At 37.9% G+C, this 27,264-nt stretch overlaps 2 protein-coding genes across 4 annotated transcripts; both read left to right on the top strand.

Moving 5' to 3' along the window:
- The first annotated feature begins 2,647 nt into the window (after window positions 1–2,647).
- On the top strand, window positions 2,648–8,243 carry LOC112846657 (uncharacterized). Its single transcript, XM_025906540.1, has 2 exons — window positions 2,648–2,702; window positions 4,512–8,243. The coding sequence occupies exon 2, from the start codon at window positions 4,513–4,515 to the stop codon at window positions 5,458–5,460; it is 948 nt and encodes a 315-aa protein (XP_025762325.1). The 5' UTR covers window positions 2,648–2,702; window position 4,512; the 3' UTR covers window positions 5,461–8,243.
- A 4,788-nt stretch (window positions 8,244–13,031) lies between these two features.
- Window positions 13,032–26,808, top strand: LOC102081930 (sterile alpha motif domain-containing protein 9-like). Of its 3 annotated transcripts, none has more exons than XM_019357989.2 (5): window positions 13,032–13,116; window positions 17,258–17,437; window positions 17,893–17,948; window positions 18,041–18,077; window positions 21,229–26,808. In XM_019357989.2, the coding sequence occupies exons 4-5, from the start codon at window positions 18,053–18,055 to the stop codon at window positions 25,848–25,850; spliced, it is 4,647 nt and encodes a 1,548-aa protein (XP_019213534.1). In that variant the 5' UTR covers window positions 13,032–13,116; window positions 17,258–17,437; window positions 17,893–17,948; window positions 18,041–18,052; the 3' UTR covers window positions 25,851–26,808. The 3 variants fall into 3 exon arrangements, with proteins under 3 accessions (XP_019213534.1, XP_019213536.1, XP_019213537.1); XM_019357991.2 differs by having other exon boundaries at window positions 13,067–13,116; window positions 17,351–17,437; XM_019357992.1 differs by lacking the exon at window positions 17,258–17,437 and having other exon boundaries at window positions 13,101–13,116.
- Window positions 26,809–27,264: the final 456 nt, after the last annotated feature.

Below are 27,264 nucleotides of genomic sequence, written 5' to 3'. Positions count from 1 at the left end.
TAACAACACTGGCTCCAGCTTCTGTCTGTTTTTTGTGCGCATTTTCTATTTTCATTATATGTTGCTGCTTTCTTCATGTTCTATCTGCCCACATGTATCCCAAACAACTCAAATTTTAGAGTAACAAACATCTTGTGACACATCCTGTGTTGGATTTTCTTGTCGAAGGAATCATCAATTTAACTGACAGATGTTTTGCTGACTCATGCTTATGTTCAATCACAATCAGGTTCAACTGCTTGTTAAAGTCTACAAATACTTTTTGCACATTTAGATGTTTGCAGGTGTTTATTTACATGTAAATTATATATATTTTCCTCTACTTGGTCTGGAAATAAAAATTCTGAACAAAACTTTGGATGAATTTGTGTGTAATTTATTTGCTACAAAGAAAAAGAGCTGGATGAACATCCGACTCTGTGGTGATGCCATCTTGTTTGCCAGTGGTTGGAATGATGGACAAAGGAGCTGTCCTCCAGACTCTGCTTCTTTACGGGCAGTGGTGTCACTGGTGACGTCTGAAACCTCGCTGGTTCAGAAAGTGGTCTGAGCATCGGTGTGATTTATGAACATGTATAAATTTGCGTGTTTGTGTTCGTGTTGGAGTTTCGTCTGTGACACAGAGGAGCTTTATTTTATTGAGCCAGCTGAAAGGAGAAGGGTTTCCCCCTGGGTGGAAACACTTTAAGCTGAATATTACACATAATCTGCCTGTAAATAATGAAACATGTTACGACTAAAACGTTCACAAGTTGGGTTTTTTGTTAAGTTAAATAAGAAAAAACTTAATACAATTTTAAGTATTTGTTGTGTGTCAATTAACTGGGGTACAACACATTATCTATGGGTGTCTGTGCTGTGGGATACTGGTGCACGCCTGCCTCCTCAGCATTATGTGAAAGACTTTCTCCAAAGCCAGAGAGGTTATTACCAAAAAGAGAACCCGACAGAGTCAAAGCACAAATATTATTTCTTAATAAATATTTTTTTAAAGTCACCAATAAAAGGCACAATCACTGTCCCATCTTTTGAAAACACCACAACAGGTTTAACATAAACTTCTCACGTCCTGTTGGATTTATTTAAACACTGACTGAAATCTTACTGACAGGTTTTTTGACATTGATGGAGCTCGACAGCCACGCGGCCTCACAGATGGTTGAAATGACAACAAAGGTTTTGACCAGCAGGGGGCGTTTGTATCCACATGAAGCCTCGAGAAGTGAAACTTACTTTGAACCAGCTGGACTGAAAGTTTTAAGGTTTCATGAGGCTTCATCTGCACACTTCTGACTCCTGATCCAGCATCGGTGTCCACATACTACTTCATTAAAAATCATGGGTTAGAGCAGCTCAGCATATAATATCAAATTATTTATTTACTCTGAACAGCCCCATAAACAATGCTTGCAGTTACAAACATTCAAGGTTATGTTGCTATTGTATTTGTCAAACTAGTCTCAGTTTTATTTAGGAAGGTTCCTAATGCTTGGCAGCAGGGCTGGACCTTCAGGGGTGGCACGTGCCATCCTAGAATAATCTCTTGGTTTTATTTCTTGTTGTCAGTAGCAACTGATGCCTATGACTGTGCCAGAGCACATCGTGAATCAACACCATGGGCATTTCAGATTTTACACAGGTGGTTGATTGTTACAGTCTGGAAATGGAATGAAGGAGAGTGTGATTAACCCTCTCATAATCACACGACCGATTTAAGATGATATGGCAACAAGCTGCAGCAGTTTCCTTTATTATCCCATTTATTAGAAGATAATCTGGAAAGTAGATGTGGGAATCACCAGACACCCCACAATACGACATCACAATACATCACTCATGATACATTATTATTGCAACAACAAAGAAACAAACAAACTGTTATTTTGTCAGTGTGTGAAAACAAATGAGCAGAATCAACTTTGTCGGGGAAAAGGATGATTTTTATAGCAGGTAATTAAATGAATGAAAAGTTCCTGTTATTCACTTTGTTTATTACTTTGCAGTTTTGATGCCCACAGGTGAGGTCTTTATCAAATGCACATCTTTTTAAAACATATTTAAAAGGCAGAAATTCATGTCCTTCATATTTTCCATCCAGTGCGCTGTAGTGGAGTCCTAGCTGGGTTTTATATTTGACACACCTGATCTACATTGACTGTAAAGTTTTACAGCTTGGAGATGTTTCATGTGAAATGTTGCAAAGCTTACGGTTAGAAGAGGTTTAATCCTGTAACATTATGTTGACAGTTTCAGACGCCGTGCTTTGACCCTGACTCTGGCCCCTTTGAAGATTTTGAACAGCAAGTAAACAAAGAGCAAATACCTGGAAAACGAACTCCTCCTCCCTTATGGTGTCAGTTTAAAGACGAATCAGTATAACAAAAGAAAAAACTATTTTTGTCCTTAATAAAGCTCTTTGGCGTCACTCACTGCTAAAGTGTTGACTTTGACTCATTGGTCTAATGTAGACATACATTTAAATACATCTATGCCAAGATTTGCATTGTTTTCTTTGTGTCTCACAGATTTCTTAGAACAAACAAATAGAGTCAGTTATTCAACCCTACTTACACAATTCCAAGAAGGCAGAAATACTGGCTGAACTGGCTGACCCCTGGCAGTGTTCCTCACAGCTGTCCAAGAACTTTCAAAACACAGAGACGTGCCGATCGAAGAAGCGTAGGTTCATTTTGGGCATTACAGTAAGTGTGTTTTTTTTTTTTAACTTTATTAACTTTAGACAGGGAAAGTGCAGTGTATGACTAAGACTTAATGAAAGAGACAGGTGGAAGGCTCTTAAGTCAGTATCAGGTGCATGGTGGAGTGTGTAAAGTTCTGCCATTAAACATCTTAGTTTGATAAATGATGACATTAAAAAAAGGATATTTAGCTACACTGCATGCTGAACATCTAAAATGAACAAGTAAAGAAAAATGAAATAAACAGTGAGGATCGTGATGCTATATCGTTGTCATTTCCATAACAGCACCTCCTCCTGGTAGGGTTGCAGCAGTGGAAGCAGCTCCACGAGCTTTAAAACATCCTGGGTAAATATGTGCAGCCTTGGCTTTTTTGTACAAACATGAAATGTTGGCTAGTTTCACATAATGAAACTAAAAGTTTGAGTTGTAACACGATCACATATTTCTACATATGAATGATCTCAAAGTTTTTATTATATTATGGTAACTATAGAACATCTTTAAAAGATGAAAACTTAAATATTCAAACAAATCATACGAGGAAACACTTCCATTAAAAATGTGTGTTTACTATTTTAAATTCATTCATCAGCCACTACATTAAGGAGACAACTGCATCACTACCCTGCAGTCAGGCAGACACGTTGAACCCATGTTCAAACTTTGGACCTAAACCCGCTTGTAAAATGATCAATAATTGGCTTTTATATGACTGCTAAACTAGAAACACTTAAATCCATGATGATGTTGCTCATTAATAGCCTCATCTAAATATCTGGATTATCACCCTTCATCTTCACACCTAGCAGAGCTTGTTGTTTTGGTTTCATTTACCAGGAAAGCAAAGCATAAAGGGAGCTACGACTGTCCTCACACAAACAGCAGCAGCAGACTTACACAGGTAAGTTCTCTCATTTCCTGGTGGGTTCATTTTTACTCACTTTCGCTCACATGGCTTTACCATCGTCTCTAATGCAGCATTTATTCTACATTTAAAGATACAATGAAGTGGGTTTAACATGTAGTGGATTACACTGCTCAAGTCCGCCTTCTCTTTAAATTACAAGCATACTCATTCACATGAAAAATGATCTATAAATCTGCAGTATTTTTGAAAAATGTAATCAGTTTAACTTTCTGACACAGGGAGAGGTGAGTATCATGAAGCCTGTGTCACACCTGACAACATAAATAAATAAATATATGGTTTAACAGAGGTTTAATGGATAAGTGGGGAAAATAAAAGGATGTTTGCTAATGCCTATAAAATATGCTTCACTTCTTTGTTAAAAAATTATTTAATTTCCTTTGTTTAATTAATTTTCTGTAAACTGAGTGTTGAGCGATCCTTCCCTGTTTATCTGAAGCTGACAGGAGGCTTCAGCCATCAAATCAAGTTACAGATACAAGTTATTAGTGTGATTTTCTCTCTTTATGTCACAAAGTTAAAGCTGTTTGAGAAAACAACATTTCTCACTAACAAGCCTCTCTTAACAATTAATCAAAAAACTAACTTTTGATTTCAGTTGAAGAAAGCAAAATTTTAAAATGCAATTCCAACCCGTAATAGATGGTATAAACCAGAGAGGAGAAAAACAAGTAAAACCTGTTTTAGTGTTTGTGTGGCTGAATGACTATCAAATTATAAACTAGGAGAAAAATTAAAGCTGTCTTAATCATGGATATTCTATTAATCACATTATGCAGTCATCACATAATCATTTCACTTGGTCAAAAAAACATGTAATGAATGTCAGAATATAAAGTATGCATGAACAATAAAAACAGTGACTTCTTAAATCTCTCCAGGATGAAGATGTTTGGAAGAATGATGAGCTGCTGTGTGGCTCTCCTCCTGACCTTCAGCTCTGTGTCAGCTGTAAGACGAGCGCTCAACTCAATCACTGATCTGAGGTCAGTAGGCTTTGGCCAGGCTGTGCCTGAGCAGAGCCTCTGGTTGCTCCACTGGTTTGCCAATGAAATTGACATTGACATTAACGGTGAGATAAGTCTGACCTTTGATCCAAATAGTGATGATTATGGCTCACATCATTATGGAAACTATGAAGAGCTGTTAGACCCACTGCCGTGGGGATATCAGTACTACAGTCTTGGTAATATCCATCAACAAGGATCGCTGCGGCTTCCACATCATGTCTTCCAAGAGCACGAGGACGGCAACAGAGCTCGGATCATAATCAGAGTCAGGGAGCAGAATGTGGGACGGCGAACTTCACGGATAATAGACCGAGTCTATATCACACAGCATTATGAGACATCTGAACATCGAGGGACAGAGTATGATCCACAACATACATATGAGATCACTGCTAACCTCTTAAGAGCGATCAGTAGGTTTTCCATTAACAATGATAACATCAATTTACTGATGTCTCTCAGAGACCGCTATAGAAGCAACGCTAATGATTCCCAGTTATTGGAGATAAGAAACACGTGGGGTGACCTCGCTTGCCTTGGACTGTTGTTGTTTATTGTGATCCCAGAAAAATATTCCTCTCACGAAGACAACAACAGAGGTCAGCCAGCACCAAGAAGCAACGCACAAAGTGATGCTGTGGTCAATATCATAGAGAACAACCAAAACAATATTTTTGTCTCGTCGGAAAGCTACAACTCTAATTTGCATTTCACATCTCAGGACAACAACACCTGTGTTTGTTGTTTCATCTGTGCTGTCATGATTGTTGTTTGTCTCATTGTTGGTCTTATATATTGGGCATTGTCACCTAAACATTAATTTAACTACAATCAGTGTCAACACACAGATTAAATTGAACTTTTCTATTAAAGTGTACTGCCACTGACTGCAAAACCATTGAGCAAACAGTATTTCACCATTAATCTTCTTCCTGCTGTCCTGATACACTCCCTGACAGGTTTTTCCTTTCTTTTCCAAAGCTCAGCCCCTAAACTCTTTTTCATTTATCCGTAAGATTGTTGAAAAAGTAATTTGTTTTTATTGGGCCAATTTTGTTTAATCTGCCTGTTTCCTTTAATAGAGGGTGGCTTATCATGACTATGATGATACGCTGATTTAAGCCTGTAACTGAGTCAGCTTTTTTGAGAAGAAACTGCTAATTTATGGATTTATTTCTTGTTTGACTCTTGCCATGCTCTTCTTGAAGTAGAGCTTGTCACCTGGTGGTGCCTTGATGTGAAACAAAGACGGTGATATGACGATTAGTTGCTCTGTTGCCCACTGCTCAAACAAACTGCCTCAGGTTTTTTCCAGCTTTGTCTATTTCTATTTTCATAATCATGTAATTTTTAAATTAACACCACATCATCTCATATTTCACAACTTTACTGTAAAAGGGTTTATTCATCATATAGTAAACAAACTCAGTTAGTTTGATCTCACATTGTGTGGGATAAAAAGAAAAACAAATTACAACCAGAAGACTAGAACTACTGGGATATTATGTTGACTCAATGTCCTGAGAATCAGGCAGCTACAACACTTTGGTACAACCAGTTGAATAACAGTTGTTCCATTGTACACTTTGTCTTGATGTGTTTAATTTCACCTGCTGTGCTATATTTGTAAATCTTCCAAAATCCACCTGTAGACACAGTTGAAATTATTTTCACATAAATACATTACAAACTTCAAACAGTGCACCATGACGGGCTCAGAGTCTTCAGGGTTTCACTCCTGCACAGGTGTTAAATTTATTTTTAGGATGCAAGACAAGAGTAAAAACTGTCAGTGACCAACACATCTTTAACAGGAGCTGAAGAAGTCATCAGAATATTGTATTGAAATGGTGTTTCCTTGCTTGGACCGAAAACCCGAAAGACTTAGATGCCAGTGCCACATTATACAATTAAAACTGCATCCCTCAAAACATCAGATAAGACCAAACAACAAGACACTGTGTGATGTAAATGAAAAGTTTACAAGTTCAATAAATTAATGTATTGTGGCATATGTATTTGTAAGAGTTTCACTTTTGGGATTAGAATATTTCAGTGAGTCGCACAAATGTATTTACAATGCCTGTGGCACACGGTTTACTGCAAATCACACCAAATCAACACCTGAAAAAACAGGTCCCTGTTGTGGCTGTGATACCTGCTACAAGCAGTGTTTAATGTTAGGACGGGGAAGTGTCTTCAGAACAAGTGCATAAACCCCACTTTGCGTGGATCCCTGATCTTCTTTCCATCAAAGGTTTCGTGGCCTAAACACACTTGGGAGATGTTTATTCAGCTTTTTTACTTTGACACAAAAGTATTTTTATTTATTGGCTGCATGAACTAAAACATACAGTTAGAACTACAATGTTGCATCTCCTCTGGATTTTAAAATAGCCTGAGGTATAGACTCTAACTTTCAATCAATGAAATGACAAAAGTGTCCAAATCTGAGTGCAGACCTGAGTGTTTACTGTTGAGGTGATGACCCCCATTTCCTCTGTGCCTTTACATCACATGGAGCCTCATCTCATGTGTTTTAGAGAAATGTGCTTGTTATCTTCAGTCGTTTTATGTCACAGGAACAGCAGTGAATGAAAGTTGTAACATCTGCTTGACTCCTGCAGACACTGAGCATCACTTTCATCCAAACATCCACAGTCAACAATGGTTTCTCTTTAGGATTCTGTGAACTTCTTTTCTCCTCTTTAGCTTTTCATTTATTACAGCTCTGTAACAAAATTGGCTCCTTTTTCTGTCTGTTTTTCGTGTGCATTTTCTATTTTCAATCCACATTGCTGCTTTCTTGACTTCTTTCTACCCGCATGTATCCCAAACAACTCAAGTTTTAGAGTAACAAACATCCTGTGACGCATCCTGTGTTAGATTTTCTTGTTGAAGGAATCATTAATTTAACTAATAGCACTTTTGCTGGCTCATTCTTACTTTCATTTAGGTTCAACAGCTTGTTAAAGTCTACAAATACTTTTGCAGGTATTTAATTGTAGACATGCAAATTACATTTTTTTTTCTCTACTTGGTCTGATAAAAAATTTCGAACAATTTGTGTGTAATCTATACACACACATCCTGCTGTCAGGCCTGCTTCAAAGCTTCCTTTCTAACCTTCTTTACTAGAAGATATTCTGGTAAGTAGATGTGGGAATCACCTGACACCACACACATTGCAACATCACAATACGTCACTCACGATACGATATTATCGCAACAGCATACAAACATACTGACATTTTGTTAGCATTTAATTTTGACAGTTCTGGGTCATTTTGACCCAGCATCTTCTCTCTTGTGTTTTTGTATTATTCTGTATCATGGTTTAGGTTCTGATTTCTTAGTTGTGCTGTTCTGATTATTATTATTATCCTCGTGTTAGTGTAGGTTTAGTTTAGTGTCTAGTCTGTGCCTGCCGTGTTTCCTGTGTTACTTTGAACGTCTGTGTCTCATGTCAGTGTGTCTAGTTTTGCTTCCATTGTCTGATTACTGATTACTCCCAGCTGTGTCTCCCTCCTGTCTCCCATTCCCTGATTACGCCAGTGCGATTTAAGCCCTGTGTTGTATCGTACTTCTTCGTGCTGTGTTTCGTCCTCCTGTGTTCCTGAGGCTTAGTCTAGCTCTCAGTCTGGTTTGTTTCTCTCTGTTTTGTCTCATAGTTTCTGGTTGTCGTGTTGAGATTTTGGTTTGTTTTTTGAAGTTTGCTTTTGATGACAAGTTTTTCCAGCAATAAAGCTGCTGTTTTTTGTTCATCCCTCTGTGTTCTGCGAGTCCTGCATTTGGGTCTAATCTCCTGCCTGCCACACATCATGACATTAATAACAAATAAACAGAATCAAATTTCTCAGGGAAAAAGATGAATTTCTATAGCAGATAATTAAATAACAGATAAGCTGCAAATCTTATTAAAACATGTTTAAAAGGCAAAAATTCATGTCCTCCTTCACATAGCCGAAACCATCCAGCGGGCTGTAGTGGAGTCCTCGCTGGGCTTTATGTTTCACACTTCTGATCTACAGTGACTGTAAAACTTTACAGTTGGAGATGTTTCATGAGAAATGTTCTATAGCTTAGAGTTAGATGAGATTTAATCCTGTAACATTATTTTGACAGTTTCAGTTGCTGTGCTTTGTTTTATACATTTTAAAACGTGATGATCGAAGAAGCATTGATTCATTGTGGGCATTACAGTAAGTGCATCACAGGTTATTTTATATTTCGTTCACAGGGAAAGTGTAGTGTATGACTAATATTTAATCAAAAAGATGGTGAGTGTGTAAGGTTCTGCCATTATGTTAAGCTATATAGTTTATGTCTTGCATATTTCCACAACCATATCCATAATCACATACTGTGTATGCTACCGTTGTATATAGTGTATTATCTTACTTATTTCTTATTTGTTTGTATTTTATTTGTATTTTTTGTATTTTCCTTCTGATATCTGTACCTGAGCTAAGGTAACGCAAAAATTTCCCCATCGTGGGATCAATAAAGTCTTATCTTATCTTAAACATCTTAGTTTGATAAATGATGACATTAAAAAAAGCTACACTGCATGCCGAGGTTTCTAGAAAAACAAGTACAGAAAAGTGAAATAAACAGCGAGGATAGTGATGCTGTATCGTTGTCATTTCTGTGATACTCTCTGTGACAGCACCTCCTCCTGGTAGGGTTGCAGCAGTGGAAGCAGCTCCACGAGCTTTAAAACATCCTGGGTAAATGTGTGCAGCCTCATGTTTTTAGTACAAACATTCAAATCTAAACAGAAGTTACATTTGAATTAGTTTCACATAATGAAACTAAAAGTTTGAGTTGTAACACATTAAAAACATGTGTTTACTCTTTGAAATTCATTCATCAGCTACTACATGAGAGACAACTGCATCTCTCACCCTGCAGACAGGCAGATACGCCCATGTTCAAACTTTGGACCTAAACCTGCTCATAAAAAGATGAACAATTGCGCTTTAATAAACTCATTCAAATATCTGGATTATCAACCTTCATCTTCATCTTATCAACTAGCAGAGGTGTTTGCTCTGGTTTCATTTACCAGGAAAGCAAAGCATAAAGGGAGCTACGACTGTCCTCACACAAACAGCAGCAGCAGACTTATACAGGTAAGTTCTCTCATTTTCTGGTGGATTAATTTTTTCTTATTTTCACTCCCATGATTTTACACTCGTCTCTAATGCAGCATTTATTCTACATTTAAAGACACAATGAAGTGGGTTTAATATGGAGTGAATTACACTGCACTTAGTCTGCCTTCTCTTTAAATTACAAGCATACTCATCCACATGAAAAATTATCTGTAAGTCTGCAATATTACAGTTTTAAACAATTAAAGTCAATTTAAAGTCATTAGTTTAACTTTCTGACACATGGAGAGGTGAGTATCATGAAACCAGAGCCACACCTGACAACATAAATAAATAAAATTCCCTACATAATCCTGTATAAGGCGAACAGCATTGGGCAAGTAACAAAAGGTCTGCTGGTTGGGATAAGCCGAGGATGAATGACTGGCCGTCCATGGCGGCGTCATCATATAAGTTGTCTCCAGCTGGTTAATCAGTCCATATGGTCCGTCGTCTGGATCCACCAATCATGAAGAGTCACATGCACATTAAGATTTGGATATGAGATAACATTACAACAGCATTCGTAATGATGTGTATGATGTAGTGGCTCATTTTTGTCCAGTGAGAAGAATGCACAATTACTCTGATGGATAAATGACACATATTTTAATTAAGAATGTTTTGAGGTTGGTTTTATTTTTTCTGTTTTCTTGAAAACATTGTTCAATAAAATATATTTTCATGTGTGTGATGGTCATTTTGTGATGTATTGTAACTTTCTTGACTAAAAGTTATATTTGATATATTAGTTTATGTTTTAAGTAATACTAATTGAGTTTCCTGGAGACCTGCTGACATAAAACCAACACAATTCACTTGATTCAAATCCATCTGGGACTGTTTGTTGCAAGTCTTTCATGTTTCACAACATACTGTATAACAAACAGCAGATAAGATATGTGGCAGACAATAAGAGAAGTAACAAGGCTTTAATTATAATTAGAGTAGAGCAGATCAGGTATGGATAATAGACCAAGTGTATATCACACAGCATTAGAGACCGCTTTGGAAGGCAGATCAGAAACACATGGGGTGACTTTTCTTGTCTTTAACTGTTTTTCTTTATTGTTTCTGAGGAAAAGTATTCCTCTCACAAACACAACAACAGACCTCAGCCAGCAGCAGGAAGGAGCACACAACGTTTTTTGTGGTCAGACTTTGAGCCCCTCTCAAGTGACTGAACTCCTCTTCCTATCTCTAAGGGAGAGGCCAACCACCCTTCACAAAAAGCTTATTTCTGCAGTCTCATTCTTTTGGTCACTACCCAAAGCTCGTGACCATAGGTGAGGCTATGGACATAGATCGACTGGTAAATGGACACCTTTGCTTTTACACTCAGCTCTTACAACCTCACATGTTATACTGATCCTGACTCTGGACAGAGGAGGCTCTTCATCAATAGTTGTTGCCACGATGACACCTGATGCATCATCAGTCCTGAGATACTACTTCAATGAAAACAATGGGCGAGGGCAGCTCAGCACATAGTATCAACTTATTTTACTTACTTACTTACACTGCCATAAACAAGGCCTGCAGGTAGATACATCCAAGGTGACTTTTTTACATTATTATTATTTTTACCTGTAGACCAGAAACCGCTAGAGAACATTTATTAGGGTTACTCTATATTATGTTACAAGGAACTGAAAAGTACAAGCTTTCAGTGTCTCAATAAGCAAAGTTGTTTTCAGAGCCTTTAAATGTTTTACATATTCAAAAGCCTAATTTTGGAACAAACTAATGAAAGCAAAGTATACTGATAAAAATCATCAGGAACAAGCTGTTGCACATAAATCAGTACTCTGATTGACTGTAAAGGCAAAAGTGACATTTATTTATACCCAGATTAGCCACTTTTTCCCTCTAACTTAAAAACTAAAAGAAATGGCACAACCACTAAAACCATTTTAAATGTTAATCGGATGTATTATCCAAATGTTCTACAAATTTCTGAACACATGATTTTCAGAGCCTTTTCCCCCTCTCCTACCTGGCATGGTGAAGATTTAAAGGTGTAATGATCTGAATGAGTGTCTGGTGTTTTTCAGCTTGGTCCCTGTTTTCCTTTGTCCACCCATGAAGGTTCCACACCTGCATCTTCCACCTGTAATCCATCAACGGCAATCAGCAGGACGACATTTAAGACCAACTCAGCCTTCCGTTCATCACCAGTTCATCAGCTACCTCACGGTGGTAACAGGCCTTCATGCCTCATGAATCATCTGCTGATCATTCCATGTACACCAGCAGCCCTGCTGTGATAATACAGGGCCCTGTGTAAAATACACACATACACCTCTAACTAACCATCCTCTCTGAGACTGATTTGAAGAGGCGTATGTTATTTTTGTGAGATATGTCAAAATGCTCCCAAACTGCTGATATTTTTTGCCTTTTTGGTGGCTCCATGATGTGTTTATCAAGTAGTTGCAAACTCATGATGATCATCACCATTAAACAAACAGCTCTTTATTACAGCTCCGATCAGTTTAAGACCACTTGAAAAATGGTAAACAAAAAAGAAAAAAGAAAAAAAAAGAAAAACATATTTTGCATCGTTGGATCTTAACAAGGTTCCAAGCAGACCTTCAACATGCAACAAAAAGAAATGGAAGTGAGCATGCAATTTATTGAAAACAGCGGTAAAACTGAAACAGGCTGTTTTTATTATGGTATAACACATTTTCACACACACCCACACACACAGGTCCACAAATACAATTGTCTTAAAAGGTGGCATTTTTTGTCAAAAAAGGTAAACTTTTTGGCGTCAAATGACAACAGCACACCATTATGACTTATTATTCCATCATTTTAATCTCAAACATCATATTCATCTTCCTACTCAATCACCATATATTTATGATCATATTTTTGGGGGCATATGATTATTGATTTTTACCGAGTTATGAAATATCACAATTTATGATATTCATAAAATGCCATTAACTTTTATTACTTCCTCAGTTATAAATCATGTGACTGTTTAACTGGTAGGCGATGCAGAGATGATCACTGAAAAGGTCGGCACAAAGAACCCATTGAACGATCATGCAGTGTAAAACCACGAAACAAATTGAATTAAAAAACACTTCTTGTGAGGCATTTCAGCTCTCTAACGAGAGGATACCTAAGTTTCAATTTCTTGCTTAGTTTCTATTACTGCACGTTTTTTAGTAGTGCCTAATCCCATCTATGAGTACAGTCAAAATAGACACGCCCAGGATCACAAGAAAGCAGTTCTTTGTGCAGCACAAACCCACAGCTGCATTAGGTCCAGGAAGCGGGGTGTTAAACTCTGCTGATCAGATTATGTAAGTACATCTGTAATGTCAGCATATATGCGTATTTACTAGGGGTGGGTTAAAAAATGATTTCCTGATTCAAAATGATTTTAGTAATAATAATGCGATCGCGATTCATTAAATCCTGAATCGATTTTTAAATATAAATGTTTTTTTGCCAGAAACGCTAGAATCAGGTTAAAGGTCAGAAAACAGCTAAAACAGCAAACTTAATGAAAGATTAAAGAGCAGGTAAACGGATTCCGCAAAAAGATGTCAACAAAAAGCGCGGACCATCCCGTTCACCCAACGGCACGTACGCGGACATGCCGTTGGATGGGCGTTGAGAGCCGACATCTCACAGACTGGAAAATAACTTTCTGTCCACCATTTTTGTGACTAACAGTCTCGCTTCTGGATGACTGTTGTTGTAATTTGGTAATGTATAGATAAAACTGAATTGAAACTTCTGCTGTACAGCTTACTAAGTGGTCCTCTCATGGGCAGTGTGCAATCACACAAAAGAACAACTTAAATTTCACCATAATTGTTACTGGAGAAAAGGCAGTTTGGAAATTTAAATGACGATAAAATTGTATAAAATAAATAATTTCACCCTGTGGGGGTTTTTTTTTTTGTTTTTTGTGACGCATTGTGTTCTGCGTCGTGATCGGCTGTAGACCATTGTCAATTAATCTCCATGCCGTGTCTCCTGTCCAGTACAGAATGCGTTCACCTTGTCAGATTTACATAAATCTTCATCGCTAGCAGTGTGACTCTGAAGTGCTGTACTGTATGTTTGTAAGTTTTCTCCCAACAAACACAACAATGTCGACAAAACGTTTTGCACCGTCAAAGGCACCTGCGGTAGGACCAGTGGCGGTCCTAGCCTGTTTGGCGCCCCGGACGAACACGCCCTCTTGCGCGCTCCCCCCCCCCCCCCACACACACACACACACAGACACGCACACGCACATAAAACATATTAAGGATTATACATTAACATAAAACTGTTGTCGGAACCATACTGAATGTCACCAGAGAAACATACACACACACATATGAAGAGAGAGAGAGTATGCATTGTATGCAAACAGCTACCAAACAGCCATCATAATTCGTCATACAATGAGAACAGGACAAATCAACAATTGACACTGACTAATTAATATTAAAATCTGTAACATAATGTATTGTTTGGAGTTTAGTCTGTTACTGTTACTATTTTTACCATTTCTTTTTGGACCAACTGTAACCCACATAATTTCCTTAGGGATTAATAAAGTATTCTGATTCTGATTGTTTCAGGATGACCTGCCATTATCCAATGACACATCTGCTTACCTGCATCTTTTGCTCATTTCTCCTCCTCTTCTTTTCTATTTTTTCTAAACTGAGCACCTGATGGCTTTGAACTTTTCTTGTCCATCTTCCATTGGTTTTAATTTTGCACTCCAGTATGAACACCCATCCCTCAACCAGAGGATCACCACAACATAACCTAATAGACCTACACCTTAGTTCACAGATTCACTTTGTCTAAGGTGTATTTCTGGGATTTCACACAACCCAGGATTCAAGTCATGAATACATAATGGGCTTGGATTTACAACATTATGAATGAAATGTGCTCTATTTAGAAGCAGCAGGTCTCCCTCCCCTTTCGACAGATTGTGTGTGAGACTTTAAATCATCAAACTGTAAATTATAAATTATAAATTGTTATTGATCCCTTTACCCCTAGTCCTAAAGTGAATATTTATTTTCTTACTCTTCTTATATTTATTGTTTGTTTACTTGCACTGCTGTAACTGGAGCCTCATCATCTCGTCTCTCTATATACTGGACTGTATGTAGCGGAGATGACAATAAAGTTTACTTTGACTTCAGCAGCGAGCAGGCGCACCGAGGGCTCTCGCGCTCACTTTTCGTGTATAGAATTTCGAAAAAACATTGGTGCAAATTATAACTCTGTATCATAATGTCTGTTTTTTTTCGTGTTTGTTGTTTTGTTTTCATTTTGTTTTATTTTGCGAGTTGGTTATTAGATGCTGCTCCAGCCAGCCAGAGAATCCCCCGCCGCCCCGCCCTCTCCTCCCTGTGCCGCAAGCAGCAGGCGCACCTCGCAAACGGGGGGCGCCCTTACTCCCAGCAAATGGGCGATAGAAAACCGATCGGTGCCTACGACTTTCCCAATATGCGCTGGCTGATGTCAGGGCAGCATGAGTACGAGCAATTTTTTTTTTGTTTTGTTTTGGGGGTTTTTTTGCCAATGCCCGTGATGCCGCCCCCCACCACGATGCCGCCCCGGGCAACCGCCCGTGTCGCCCGTATCAAAAACCGCTACTGGGTAGGACCCAAAAGGCAGAGAAAGATGCTACCATCGCACAAAAAGTTGCACTTCTTGACAAAAATAAAGTTGGCTACTTCGCGGATTTCACCTATCGCGGGTTATTTTTAGAACGTAACTCCCATGACAAACGAGGGACCACTGTATTACCGAGTTATGAAATGTAATAATTTATGATATTCATGAAAATGCCATTTACTTTTATTACTTCCTTTATTACTTCCTTTATTATTTCCTGAGTCATAAATCATGTAACAGGGAGTCATAAATAATGGGTTTGACACAAAGTACCTCCTAATGCAGTACCTTTACAACTACTCTTTCAAGAATTTCTGAGATAAAAGGAAGGTTGGAGACTGGCCTATAATTAGTTAAGTCGAGTGGGTAGACTGGGTCAATGGTTTAAACTGCTGCTTGAAGGCTTGTGGTACATAGCTGATTGAAAAAACTTAAAGAGAGAACCTTTAACTCTTTAACTGTTCACGAACACATTCTCAGGGTGGGCGATGCAGAGATGATCACTGAAAAAGTCTCTTGACTTTGCATAACTATTTATGCTGTACTTACTCAGAATGGTGCAAAAGACCCATTGAACAGTCATGCAGTATAAAACCACAAAACAAATTGAATGAAAACACTTCTTGTCAAGCATTTCAACTCTCTAACAAGAGAATACTTAAGTTTCAATTTCTTGCTTAGTTTCTATTACTGCACTTCCATTTGTTGTCCTATCTATGCATGCAGTCAAAAAAGATACACCCAGGATCACAAACACAGGAGTGGCTAAAGCAGTGGTATGTGCAGCACAAACCCACAACTGCACAAAGCTCAAAAAACTATTTCAACATCCGCCAAACAGCTTAAACAGCAAACTTAATTAAGACAGCCAAGAGTAAAGAGCAGGTAAACGGTTTACGCAAAAAGACTTAGACACAAAGCAAAGATCAAAACTACACTTCACATTTGAAAAACATCGTCATTAATTCCCTCTTACTTTTGCTGTTTTCCTTCCACCATGATAAAATCACACTTCCTGCTCAGCTCTTTCTCTCTCTCAGTGTACTTCAAGAACAGTTTCCCATCAAAAACCTCAATTTTTTGCATTATTCACTTGCTTATTAAGCACCAGTCTACCATTGTTTACAGCACTGTTGGCAGCTGTTCGTTTGTTTTTTCCCCCAAAATGACCTACGAAAAAAAGCCTAATTTCTGTTGTTCAATACGGAAGAAATGTAAACTTTTGCAAATTGTGCCATATTGCAAAAACGCTTAGCTGTGTCTCTAATAAAACCTCTGTAACTTTGCTCTGCTTCACTTCAGCAGTATCAGGTAATGTTCATATGTTCATTCATGGCTTTCTTCAGGTTTTGAGCTACTGCTGAATATTCATAAGGTGATTATCTGCTCTAAATCCATGACTGGAGAAAGCGACTTTTTGAACTTAACTTGTATAATATCATTTGATGCATGAACACAGAAACCGATCATTTATGAGGAAACATGCTCGGGTGGATGGGTGGGTCTGGCAGACAAGTGTATATTCAAGTAAATAATTAATACGTTGAACTGAATAACAGTGTTCAGAAATTCAGACTACAGACATCATTTATTCTTTTAGCACTGTTTAAACCCGCCTAATATTCTGTTGGTCCCCCTTTTGCTTCCAAACACCCCTGGCCTATAGAGGCATGGACTCCAGTAGACCCCTCAAGGTGTGCTGTGGTATCTGGGACCAAGATATTAACAACAGATTCTTTAAGTCCTGCAAGTTTAAGGTTGGGGCTTTATGGATTGTACTTGTTTGTTCAACATATCCCACAGATGCTCTATGGGAATTTTGGAGGCCAAGCCAACATAACAAACTCATTGCTGTGCTCCTCGAACCATTCCTGAACCATTTCTGTTTTGTGGCAGAGCACATTATACTGCTGAAAGAGGCAACAGCCATGAGAAAACTCCTGTTCCTATGAAAGAGTGAGCATGGTCTACAAAAATGCTTAGGTAGGTGTATATTGGTGCCAGGTGTTCCCCAGGTAAGCGACATGCCCACCCATACACGTGATGTAAAAGAAAATGTGATTTATTAGACCAGGTCATCTTCTTCCATTGATCCATGGTTAGTTCTGATGCTTACATGCACATTGTTGGCACTTTCTCTGTGGTGAGCAGGAGTCAGTATGGGCACCCTGACAGGTCTGTGGCTATGTAGCTTCATATGCAACAAACTGAAGCACTGTGTATTCTGACAACTTTCTATCAGAAATAGCATGAAGTTTTTTAGCAATCTTACCTACAGTAGTTTGTCTATTCGTCTTGCCAAATGAATCAGCCTTCACTGCCAACATGTACTTGTGAGCCTTGGCCACCCATTACCCTGACCTGTTATTCCTGATCTGTGTATATCAACAAAACTGTAATTTTCAAAACTGAGAGCATGCTGACTTTATCGCCAACAGAAATACTGAAAGAGGGATGATCAACTATACTGGTGTTCTATAGTCTTGTGAATGTGGTAAGTGTGATCTTCTACTGCACCTGTGCAATTCAAATCATTAGAAAATACAACATAGTAAATATTAAACTTAATGTTTTTGCTATTCATAGAAACAATCAAAAATGGAAAGCAGCTGCTCAGAAATGGGTAAGTATGAAATGTTGTATATCACAAGACCAGGGTAGAAATAAAGGCCTGATATAGGTAGAAAAGTACAGTTAAATTTCTTCTAACAGTTATGTTCCAATCTGTATCCAAAGAATAACAAGAAATATTTTGTTCATTTCATATTTGGGAAATTCTTTAATACATTAAATATATATATACAATACAACTTTTTTATTTGTATAGCACATTTAAAACCAGAGGTAGCCAAAGTGCTTCACATAATCCAATAAAACAGTAGTAAAGTACAAAGGCAGATAAGCTAGCAGGTGGGAGGCATTGATTAACCAAGCATACAAGTATACAAGTAAGCAGATAAGCAAGCAAGACTTAACAATAAAAACAATATAAGCAAAAGAGAGGAAAGGGGAGGGCAAGAAAGTACACTTAAAAGGCATACTCTAGGAGACCGGGAAGGCTAAGCTAAAAAGCTAGGTTTTCAATCGAGACAAAATTCAATCGAGAATTTTGGTCATCAGATTGTTAGATTGTTGTCTTAAAGAAGACAAACAGGAACGAGTCCAATAATCTCCACTTAAACACTTGACTTCTGAAACGCTCCTACTGTATCGTGATGCTGTGCAAAAGATAGAACAAAACAGTGTTAAAGGCACAGTTTCACATTCTCAGGGTAGGCGATCCAGAGCAGAGCGCTGCTTCTTAAATGTGTCGCATTGTATCTGGTAGATTTGCAATCACTGTTTTGAGTGTGTGCGATCAATTCAGGCAGTCACATTTAAATGCTGGCAGTCACTACATGAAATTGGTCGCAAAGAGGCATGTGATTCTACATTTCCTTTCAATTCCTTTAATTACTAGCAAGCTGGCGTGGTCATTAGTAGTTTGCATGAAAGATGTTAGCTTGTCTGCAAACAGTCGCAAACTTCTTGCTGAACAGCAGTAAAACTGTGAAAATGTAAGCAGAGAACATTACCTTGAAAGTAAAAGCTGTGCTCTGAACCTCTCACGGGTGGTGGTATGTAGTTCAAGTAGAGAGCAAACAGAGAAAAACACCCAGGTGCAATTACACATCTGATATGGGTTTCAAGATCAGTCATATCAGCAGAGTGCCATGTTCCACTCTGAATATAGAATAGGTGAGTGTTGAAAAAGACTGTTCCTTTTTTGGCTTTAGTCTCACAATAGCATGGAGAAATTTCTCCACCACCTCATTCAATTTTGGGAAGCATGATATTATTAAGAGCTTGCTTGCTTGTCTGAATACTTAATTATTTACAGACTGCTTTGATGTTATGGGCCTATCTACATTTTAACATTGTAAAGATTCCTTCAGTGCAGTTTTTTTAGTGGTTTGCTGGATCAATGATACAAATTAGCATGGCATTTCTTTCTGTTAGTAGAATAAGGTAGTTTTGCTAATCACTGTTGAGTGTAATGCATTCATAAGTAATGTATTACTATCAGATTGTACTATACAGCACAATCTCGAGGCCCATGTCACCTCTACTTGCAGCCCGCATAATGACGTGAAGAAATACTTTTAAAAATTATTCACAAAAATTATTTAATATGAAGGCAACAGGCAGAGTGTTACCGGCATAGCCCTAAAGAATGTAGCCTCATGGGCAGTGCAGTCCGTGCTGCAGGGAGAATGGACTGCCATTTTGTGTCTGTGAGCGCGAGGGAGGGAGAAAAAAAGTCGAAAAGTACGAGTTATCACCGAGCAGAAACGGGAGATGGAAGCATATAAATCTAATAATAACCACTGCAGCCAAAAAGAGTGCCTGACGAGCCCAGTTGTAAGTAAGCTATTAAGACTCGACTGTACACTGTGTTTGTGTTTTCCTCCGAAACAATAAGTTCCGTTGGAGCAGCCTTTCAACGCCTCTCTCTGTCTCTCGCTAGCAAAGTTAACCCAGACAACAAAGTAACGCTAGTTTTCGGCTACGAGCCCGACATGAACCCGACGTATTAGCCAGAGGTCCCTTTACGGTTTTATGCCTTTAAGGTTCAGAGCCGCGGACCTGTTTTATATATGCGCGGAATAGTTTTCTATACGAGATCGCTGCAAAAAGTGCAGCCTTACCGAATGTCCACCCTACTGTTACTCATTTTTTATTAAGATTTAAAATCTAGTTGGGATTGGTATGGCAAATAACCTTCAGCAAAAGTAATAAATCGCACAGCAATAGTACATTCATGTAGTTGTAAAAAGAATGACAATTTATTAAGAAATCCAAAGTATTCAGAATACGTTACTCTCATTGAGTAACGTAACAGAATACATTACAAAATACATTTTGGGGCATGTATTCTGTAATCTGTAGTGGAATACATTTTAAAAGTAACCTTCCCAACACTGCACATATAATAGTTAATTGTGTTACAAGGGCTCTTTAGTTATCTGCACAGTGAGTGCACAGAAAGAAAAAAACTTTTTTCCTGTGCACTTGTTACAATCAGCTGACGTTAGTTTGCAAGTAAGTGGAAAATGTTTGTGTGGTCTACAACTTTTTAGGAGTGGAGATACGAATATTACTCTTATTTGTATTGCACAAATGAAAAAGAGAATAGAGGTAAAGTGCAAATTGTATTCAAGACAAAAACAACTGCCAACACATCTGAAGCTCTTTACAAACATCTGCACAGACAACATGCTGGCATAAAGCTAGCCAAGAAAAGAGAGTGATATTAAAGCTGAGTGTATGTACAAAATGTGAGTCTGTATCCTACAAATTTATGTTGTTGACTGACAATTATGTAACAAAGCATTTATACAGTAATACAGTCCACAGGTAATTGACTGTAGTACTTTTAAAATTATTTTAAATTCCACCATCAATATATGATACATTACTTTTTTGAATAATAACCTCAACACTGCCAACAATAAGTAATAAAAAATAATCATCACTGATTGATGTTATTCTATTTTTCATATTTCTTAAGAATGAGCACAATGCTATTGTCTAAATCTATTATATGTAAAAAAAAAAAAAATAATAATCCTACCAACCACATTTAAAGCTTAGTATAGTATAACAATATTTCAAATTGTTTTACAAGAAGACACTGATGGGATTAACCTTTATAACCTTTATTATTTTATGATTAACCTATATTTAACTAACTTAATTTGAATAACACAACTGATTTTAAAATTTTGTTTCAGAGTGGCGTGAGCTTCCATATGACAGTTGGACAGAATCTCATGTTAGTTCCTGGCTGAAATCCATTGGAATAAAAGAAATGTACATAGGAAAAATGATGGAGGAGGAAGTGACAGGACCAGTTCTCACAACTGTAGACCGGGATTTCCTCAACAAAACAATTGGAATGAAAAGTGGCCAAATTGAACACCTACTGAAGAAACGAGATGAACTTTTAATACCGGAACAGCAGAAAATAAAAAAGACAAGCGATTCATCTGGCAAGAGTAGAGATGGCAAAAAGGAAGCTGTTAAAGATGTAGAACAAGAACCAAAGCTTTCATCACAAGAACTATGTGACGGAGCAAAGGATAAAAATATTCCTACAGAGAGCAATGATAACATATCCACTACGGAAGTGATTTCCTGTGACTATCGTAAATTTGACCAGGATGAAAAGGACTTCAGGTACGTGAAACATCATGTGCTTCCTCCTGAGACAGGCACTGAAAACATGATGGTTCCGTGCCATGAATATAAGTCACTTGAGATTGCATACAAACTAGACTCCCTAAGGCTAAAAGTAAAAGTAGCCAGTGAAGTGCTAAGATTTGCATGCGCATGCATGAATATGAGAGCAAATGGGACAATTCACTTTGGCATCATGGATAAAGTCAGAGGAACTCACAAGCATGGGGAAATCATAGGGATAACTGTAAACAACCAAGAAGACTTTGTGGATGCATTAGACTACATTGAAAGATGCTTTAAAGGGTCAAATCAACAAAGTGATGCCAGGAGTTGTATAAGGCACCCACGATTCATTGAGGTGCTTGACAAGGAAAGTAGTGGGAACACATGGGTCATTGAATATGACATTGTCCCAAAAGCAAGCATTGTAAAAGATAAGCTTTACTATGTTGGTGTTCCTAAATTCTCTGAAAAAGACAACAAAGTCAAATGTGAAGAGAAAATTCCCTATTACAGAGTTGGAGCAAACACACCGCGTGTACCTGAAGATGACCTTGTTCCTTTCATTCAAGGACTGAGAGAAAAAGACCAACAGAGAGAAGAGGCAGAATCTACACGCAAAGAAACAACTCTGGAGTTTGGAGAGGATCAAAAGAGGAAACTTTCTATCCTCCTAACATGTGGGAAAAAGCACATGGACAACTCTCTGTTTTACATTGTTGTAACAAACAAATTTCAACCGGCGCATCTTGACAGCATAAGCTTCTTAGTTCACATGAATTTATTCTGTGTGTTTGACTTTGACCCAGATTCAAAAACATCTGGTCTTTGTGGAAAATACAAGAAACAGAAAGCAGTAAACCTTCACTTTTTTGATGACTATGCAAAAGACAAGAGAATTGATGACATCAAAAAGTCTTTACAACTTCCTGAGAGAATAAGTTGGATTTTCTGCAATGGAAGAAACAACTTCCCAGGTGAACAACCCTGTGATGGGAAAACTTGGATCAAAACAAGAAAAAGGAAACTGAAAAAAGTAGTGTCACTCATCTGCAATGATATCCTTTCCAGACGTTCATTTGTTGTTCTCTTCCTGCTCATGTCTGATGTTGAACAGCCACTTGTTGAGACTTTCCATGAATTCTACTCAGAAATGAGCGGACATGAATTTTTGGCAGTGATATCCGAGTCAAAGGAAAACTACAAGAAGTGGTCAAGTCTTGCCCAGGTGTCTTGCCCAATTTCTGATCTCAAAGAAATCAGCATTGTTGAAATGCCACTGAGTCACGTGGATGCCACCGTTCAAAGTATTCAACTATTGAAAAATCAATCCACAAGGACATTACCAGTACTAAATGGAGGCCTGTGCTTCCTAAAGTCAGTTGAAGAGGCGATGCTAGATTCTTTGGAAATTATCAGTGTTGATCAGTGCAATGATACAAAACTAGAGATCATGAGTGAGGAGGAAATCCAACAAACTGAGAGCTACTTCTATCGAGGTGGAAAGATCAACTGGATCAACTTCTGGCTTGCTGATAAACACAAGTGTGGGGTGATTATAGAGAGGGATGCCTACAAAGAAGCAAATAATATTCTAGAAAATATAGCACATCGCTCCAAAGCCATACGCCCCATAGAGAGTGTGAACATATACCATCATCCAGGTAGTGGTGGAAGTACAGTGGCACGGCAGATCCTCTGGAGGTGGAGAAAAAAAGTGCGATGTGCCGTTGTTAAGCAGGGTAAGGAACTCACAACTGTCTGTGAACATGCAGTGAAATTGAGGGAACATGATGAAAACGACAAAAATAACTGTCTCCCAGTGCTGCTCCTGCTAGAGGACCACAATCCAGATTACATCAATGACCTCAGAGGGCACCTTGGAAATGTTATTGCAACTAAAAAGATAAGTTCCTTTGTGTTGTGCTTTATCCTGCTCATCTGCAACCGGTCAAACGATCCAGAAAGTATGTGCAGAGCATCATTATCTCAAACAGTAGCGGTCACTCACAAGCTGTCTGCAGACGAGAAGCCCTTGTTCTCAAAAAAGCTTGAGCAACTCAAACTGCAATTTGAACCTGACTTCATCCTCACATTTGTACTGATGACTGAAGGGTTCGAGCGAAGCTACATTAAAGACTTTGTAAAAAATCTTCTAGATAAAATCGATCATTCAACACCTACAACTCGTCTCATCAGATTTGTGGCTCTCTTGAATTGCTACGTAAAAGATTCGTACATATCTGTGTCACACTGTGAGGCCTCTCTCGGCATCGCAACATATATGGATAGAACTCAGTACCATGCCTTTGTGGATCATCTAAGTGATGAAGCCAGGCTCATTTTCATCCACCTTAACCAAAGTTCAACACACATCCCATCAATACGAATTATTCATCCACTGGTGGCAGAAGAAATTCTGAGTCAGCTGTCTGCTAATTTGCCTCAGAGTAATATTGCCATGGATCTCATCAGTGACAAGGTACTGATCAATCACAGATTTGACAGAGATGAATTTCTGAGGTTTATCAGAGCTCTTTTCATTAGACGCAACAAGAAGAGCAGAGGAGATCCTAAAGACACAAGTTTTTCACCCCTTATTGAGCATGTCTGCAATGTTGATAAAGGGGGTGTTCAGAAAGCTGTTGATCTCATGAAAGCTGCTTACATAGATTTAGGAAAAGATGCATGTGTAGCACAACAGCTTGCTCGGCTGCTTTACACTCATAATAGATTTGAAGAGGCTCTTGAATGGGCAAAGGAAGCAAAATCTCTTGCACCACAAGATACATTTATCCTTGACACACTGGGACAAGTGTACAAGTGGTGGTTTTATCACTTGTATGATACCCTTGAAGAAAAAGAGCCATCCCCTGAAACGGGAATTGAAATCATAAGCACAGCGCTCAAAGGAATTACTGCCTTTCGGGCTTCTGAAAAAACACCTAAAAAAGAGACTGTCAACCTTAACAACTCATACTATGGGGAAGTAGATGTTGGTTGCAGGCTTCTAAAATTCCTGTCAGGAGTAGATGTTTTTTCAAACACTACTGGAAAATATGAGCTTATGGACTACCTGCTAACAGACTACATACCAGCAGAGGTCAAAACACCCTGGCAGAAGTTTCATCAACAGTTGAAAGGCTTACAAAAGAGCTTGAGCCAAGCACTTGAATGCATTTCTGAGGAACTCAGCTATTTTCAAACTGACATTAGTGAAGAGGATGAAGAGCTTGATGCCAGGGATCCAGAGCAAGTGCACAATCCAAGAGAGTGGCTGACAAGAAAGAGTGCTGTATATGCTGAATTTTTTTGTCTTACACCAGATGAGAGTGGTCAAGCAACAGAACGCAATGACATTGACATGGCTGGTCCAGTTGAAAAGCTTTCTCCATTCCAAAGACAGATGAGGACCTACAAGCTTGGTGGAGGAAATGTTACATCCATCCTCTCACTACTTTATGACAAGAAACCAGAGAGGGCAGGAAAAAAACTTGAGAAAATCTTTAGCCTGTACCCAGAAAACCTGATGTGGAATGATCTTGATCCAACAGAACTCACAAACTTCATCTTTTGTCAGATAGCTCTCAACTGTATTCTACCTGGTTCCTCAAAGCTTCTGTCTCTTCAAAAGCTACAAAAATTCAGCAAGAGATTTGTGACAAAAGGGAAACACATGTCATCAGCAAGTGCTCTGTTCCTTCTCTCCCTTCTGTTTTGGCCTGAGACAAGTGATGAAGTAAGTTCTGATGGTGCTCAGATCCTTTTCTCAGCCATCGATGCCCTTCAGAGACTTTGTGAGCAAAAGATCCAACATAGGTCTCAAAGGAAAAGCAGGATCGTGACACACTTCTTTCTGGCAAAGGCAAGAGGTCTTAACAAGATTGTTCACAGAAGTGCTATTGAAAAGGAGATTAAAGGCACTCTAAGTGAAAGAAAACTAAAATGGCTGGGAGGAGAAGTATGGAAAACAAAACAAGTTGTGCAACTTCTCAAACGGGTTGAAGGGTGGACAGAAAATGAAACCTTGTTTGTGAGATGTGGAAGCAGTGGCAAGATCAGAGTAGTTCCTCGGTATAGTGCCTCCCTGCCTCATGGAAACGAAAAAGTCAACTTCTACTTGGGCTTTTCATTTGATGGTGTAGTTGCCTGTGATATCCAAGTGATGGACTAATGTCTTCAGTGTAAATCTCCAATAAGTAATAAGTAATAGTAAATGTAGTTCACATGACCTTGACCTATAAAGAGTTACAGAGACCATTTGTTGATTTTACAAATTTAATAAGGCCTGTGTGAAACAAGAGTTATTTCTTTCTGAGTTTGTTATTGTTTCAGTTCCAAATACCTTTTTTTTTTTTGCATGTACCACTGATCCGTATAATTATGACAACTGTAACACATATGCACACAATGCTGCATTAATATAACTCCTTACTGGGATGGATATATGGAGTTAAACTTGTACTGTTCTAACAGTAGTTCAGATCGGTAATTACATTTGATTCACATTTGTGTTGACTTGTCTGTACTGAATATCAATGTTTCTTTACTTGTAAAATTGTGATGTTGTATTTGCTCACAAAAATGTCTTGAAAAAGAGTTTTTAATCCTAATTACATTTTTACTTGGATAAATGAAGGATAACAAAAATAAAAAGAAGAATGTTCAAAAAGTCAGAGTTTAAAAAAAACATGCAAAAAAAGAAAAAGAAACACTGCAAATAATTTCTGAAACTATTTTTAACAGTGTTTACATTTGGAAAAATGTTGAACATTGCGTTTTTCTGTTGTCAAATGATCTTTGAATGGTGAAACAAAGTGTGCCTCATTTCTGCAAAAAAAAAAGGATATTCTTGAGAGACTGCAAATGTGTTCTGAGATCATTTTAATGTGAGACAATACAGTCTGTACAGACTTTCATGTAAATACAGACTGCTTTCACACAAGCATTGCTCTTTCTACTTGACAATATTTGATGATAGCACTTTCTTAACTTACTGTTTTTATTCATTTTGTGTTTGTATCATGAAATGTAGAAATGTTATTTGCATTTACATTTATTTAGTGAAAACCCCAGTGTTCAACATCCAGTGCAGAAAAAATACAAGTTAAATAAAGTTAAATACATCAGAAGTTATGAATTGGTTTATTTTATTATTATTTAAATTGAGACATTTTACATTGAAAGTTTTAGGTTGAAAACTGAAGCAAAGTACATTATTTCATAAATATGAGCCAATTAATTTTCTTTCATGAAATGGTATACTTCAAGAAGTAAACAGTTTACAGAATTAAAAATAATAATAATAATATAAGACTATACTTACCAATAAAGTCTGCCTGAATGACATCTGTATATTGCTAAAATCATTTTCAAATGCTCACTAGCATTTATTAGTAGTAGTGAAAAAAATTGCAGCACACCAATATAAAATTCCTTTCAGATTTATGAAGGATGCAGTTTTTCAGAAGATTGTGTCAGACATAAAAAAAAAATGCCATACCAAATACAATTTGATGAACATCATCAATCAATTATAGTTGTGGTACTTACTGCTTTAACTAACCCATTACTGGCAGAGATTCTCC

This window comes from Oreochromis niloticus, linkage group LG4 (assembly GCF_001858045.2).
Source record: "Oreochromis niloticus isolate F11D_XX linkage group LG4, O_niloticus_UMD_NMBU, whole genome shotgun sequence".
Classification (NCBI taxonomy): Eukaryota; Metazoa; Chordata; class Actinopteri; order Cichliformes; family Cichlidae; genus Oreochromis; species Oreochromis niloticus.
The sequence above is the reverse complement of the archived record's forward strand: the minus strand, read 5'-3'. Positions and strand labels throughout refer to the sequence as shown.

What these genes read in the sequence shown, in the direction of transcription:
- LOC112846657 (XM_025906540.1), top strand. Translation starts at nt 4,513, where the DNA reads ATGAAGATGTTTGGAAGAATGATGAGCTGCTGTGTGGCTCTCCTCCTG.
- LOC102081930 (XM_019357989.2), top strand. Translation starts at nt 18,053, where the DNA reads ATGGAAAGCAGCTGCTCAGAAATGG. An exon ending in AAGCAGCTGCTCAGAAATGG is followed by an intron (nt 18,078 to 21,228) that starts GTAAGTATGAAA and finishes ATTTTGTTTCAG; the next exon opens with AGTGGCGTGAGCTTCCATAT.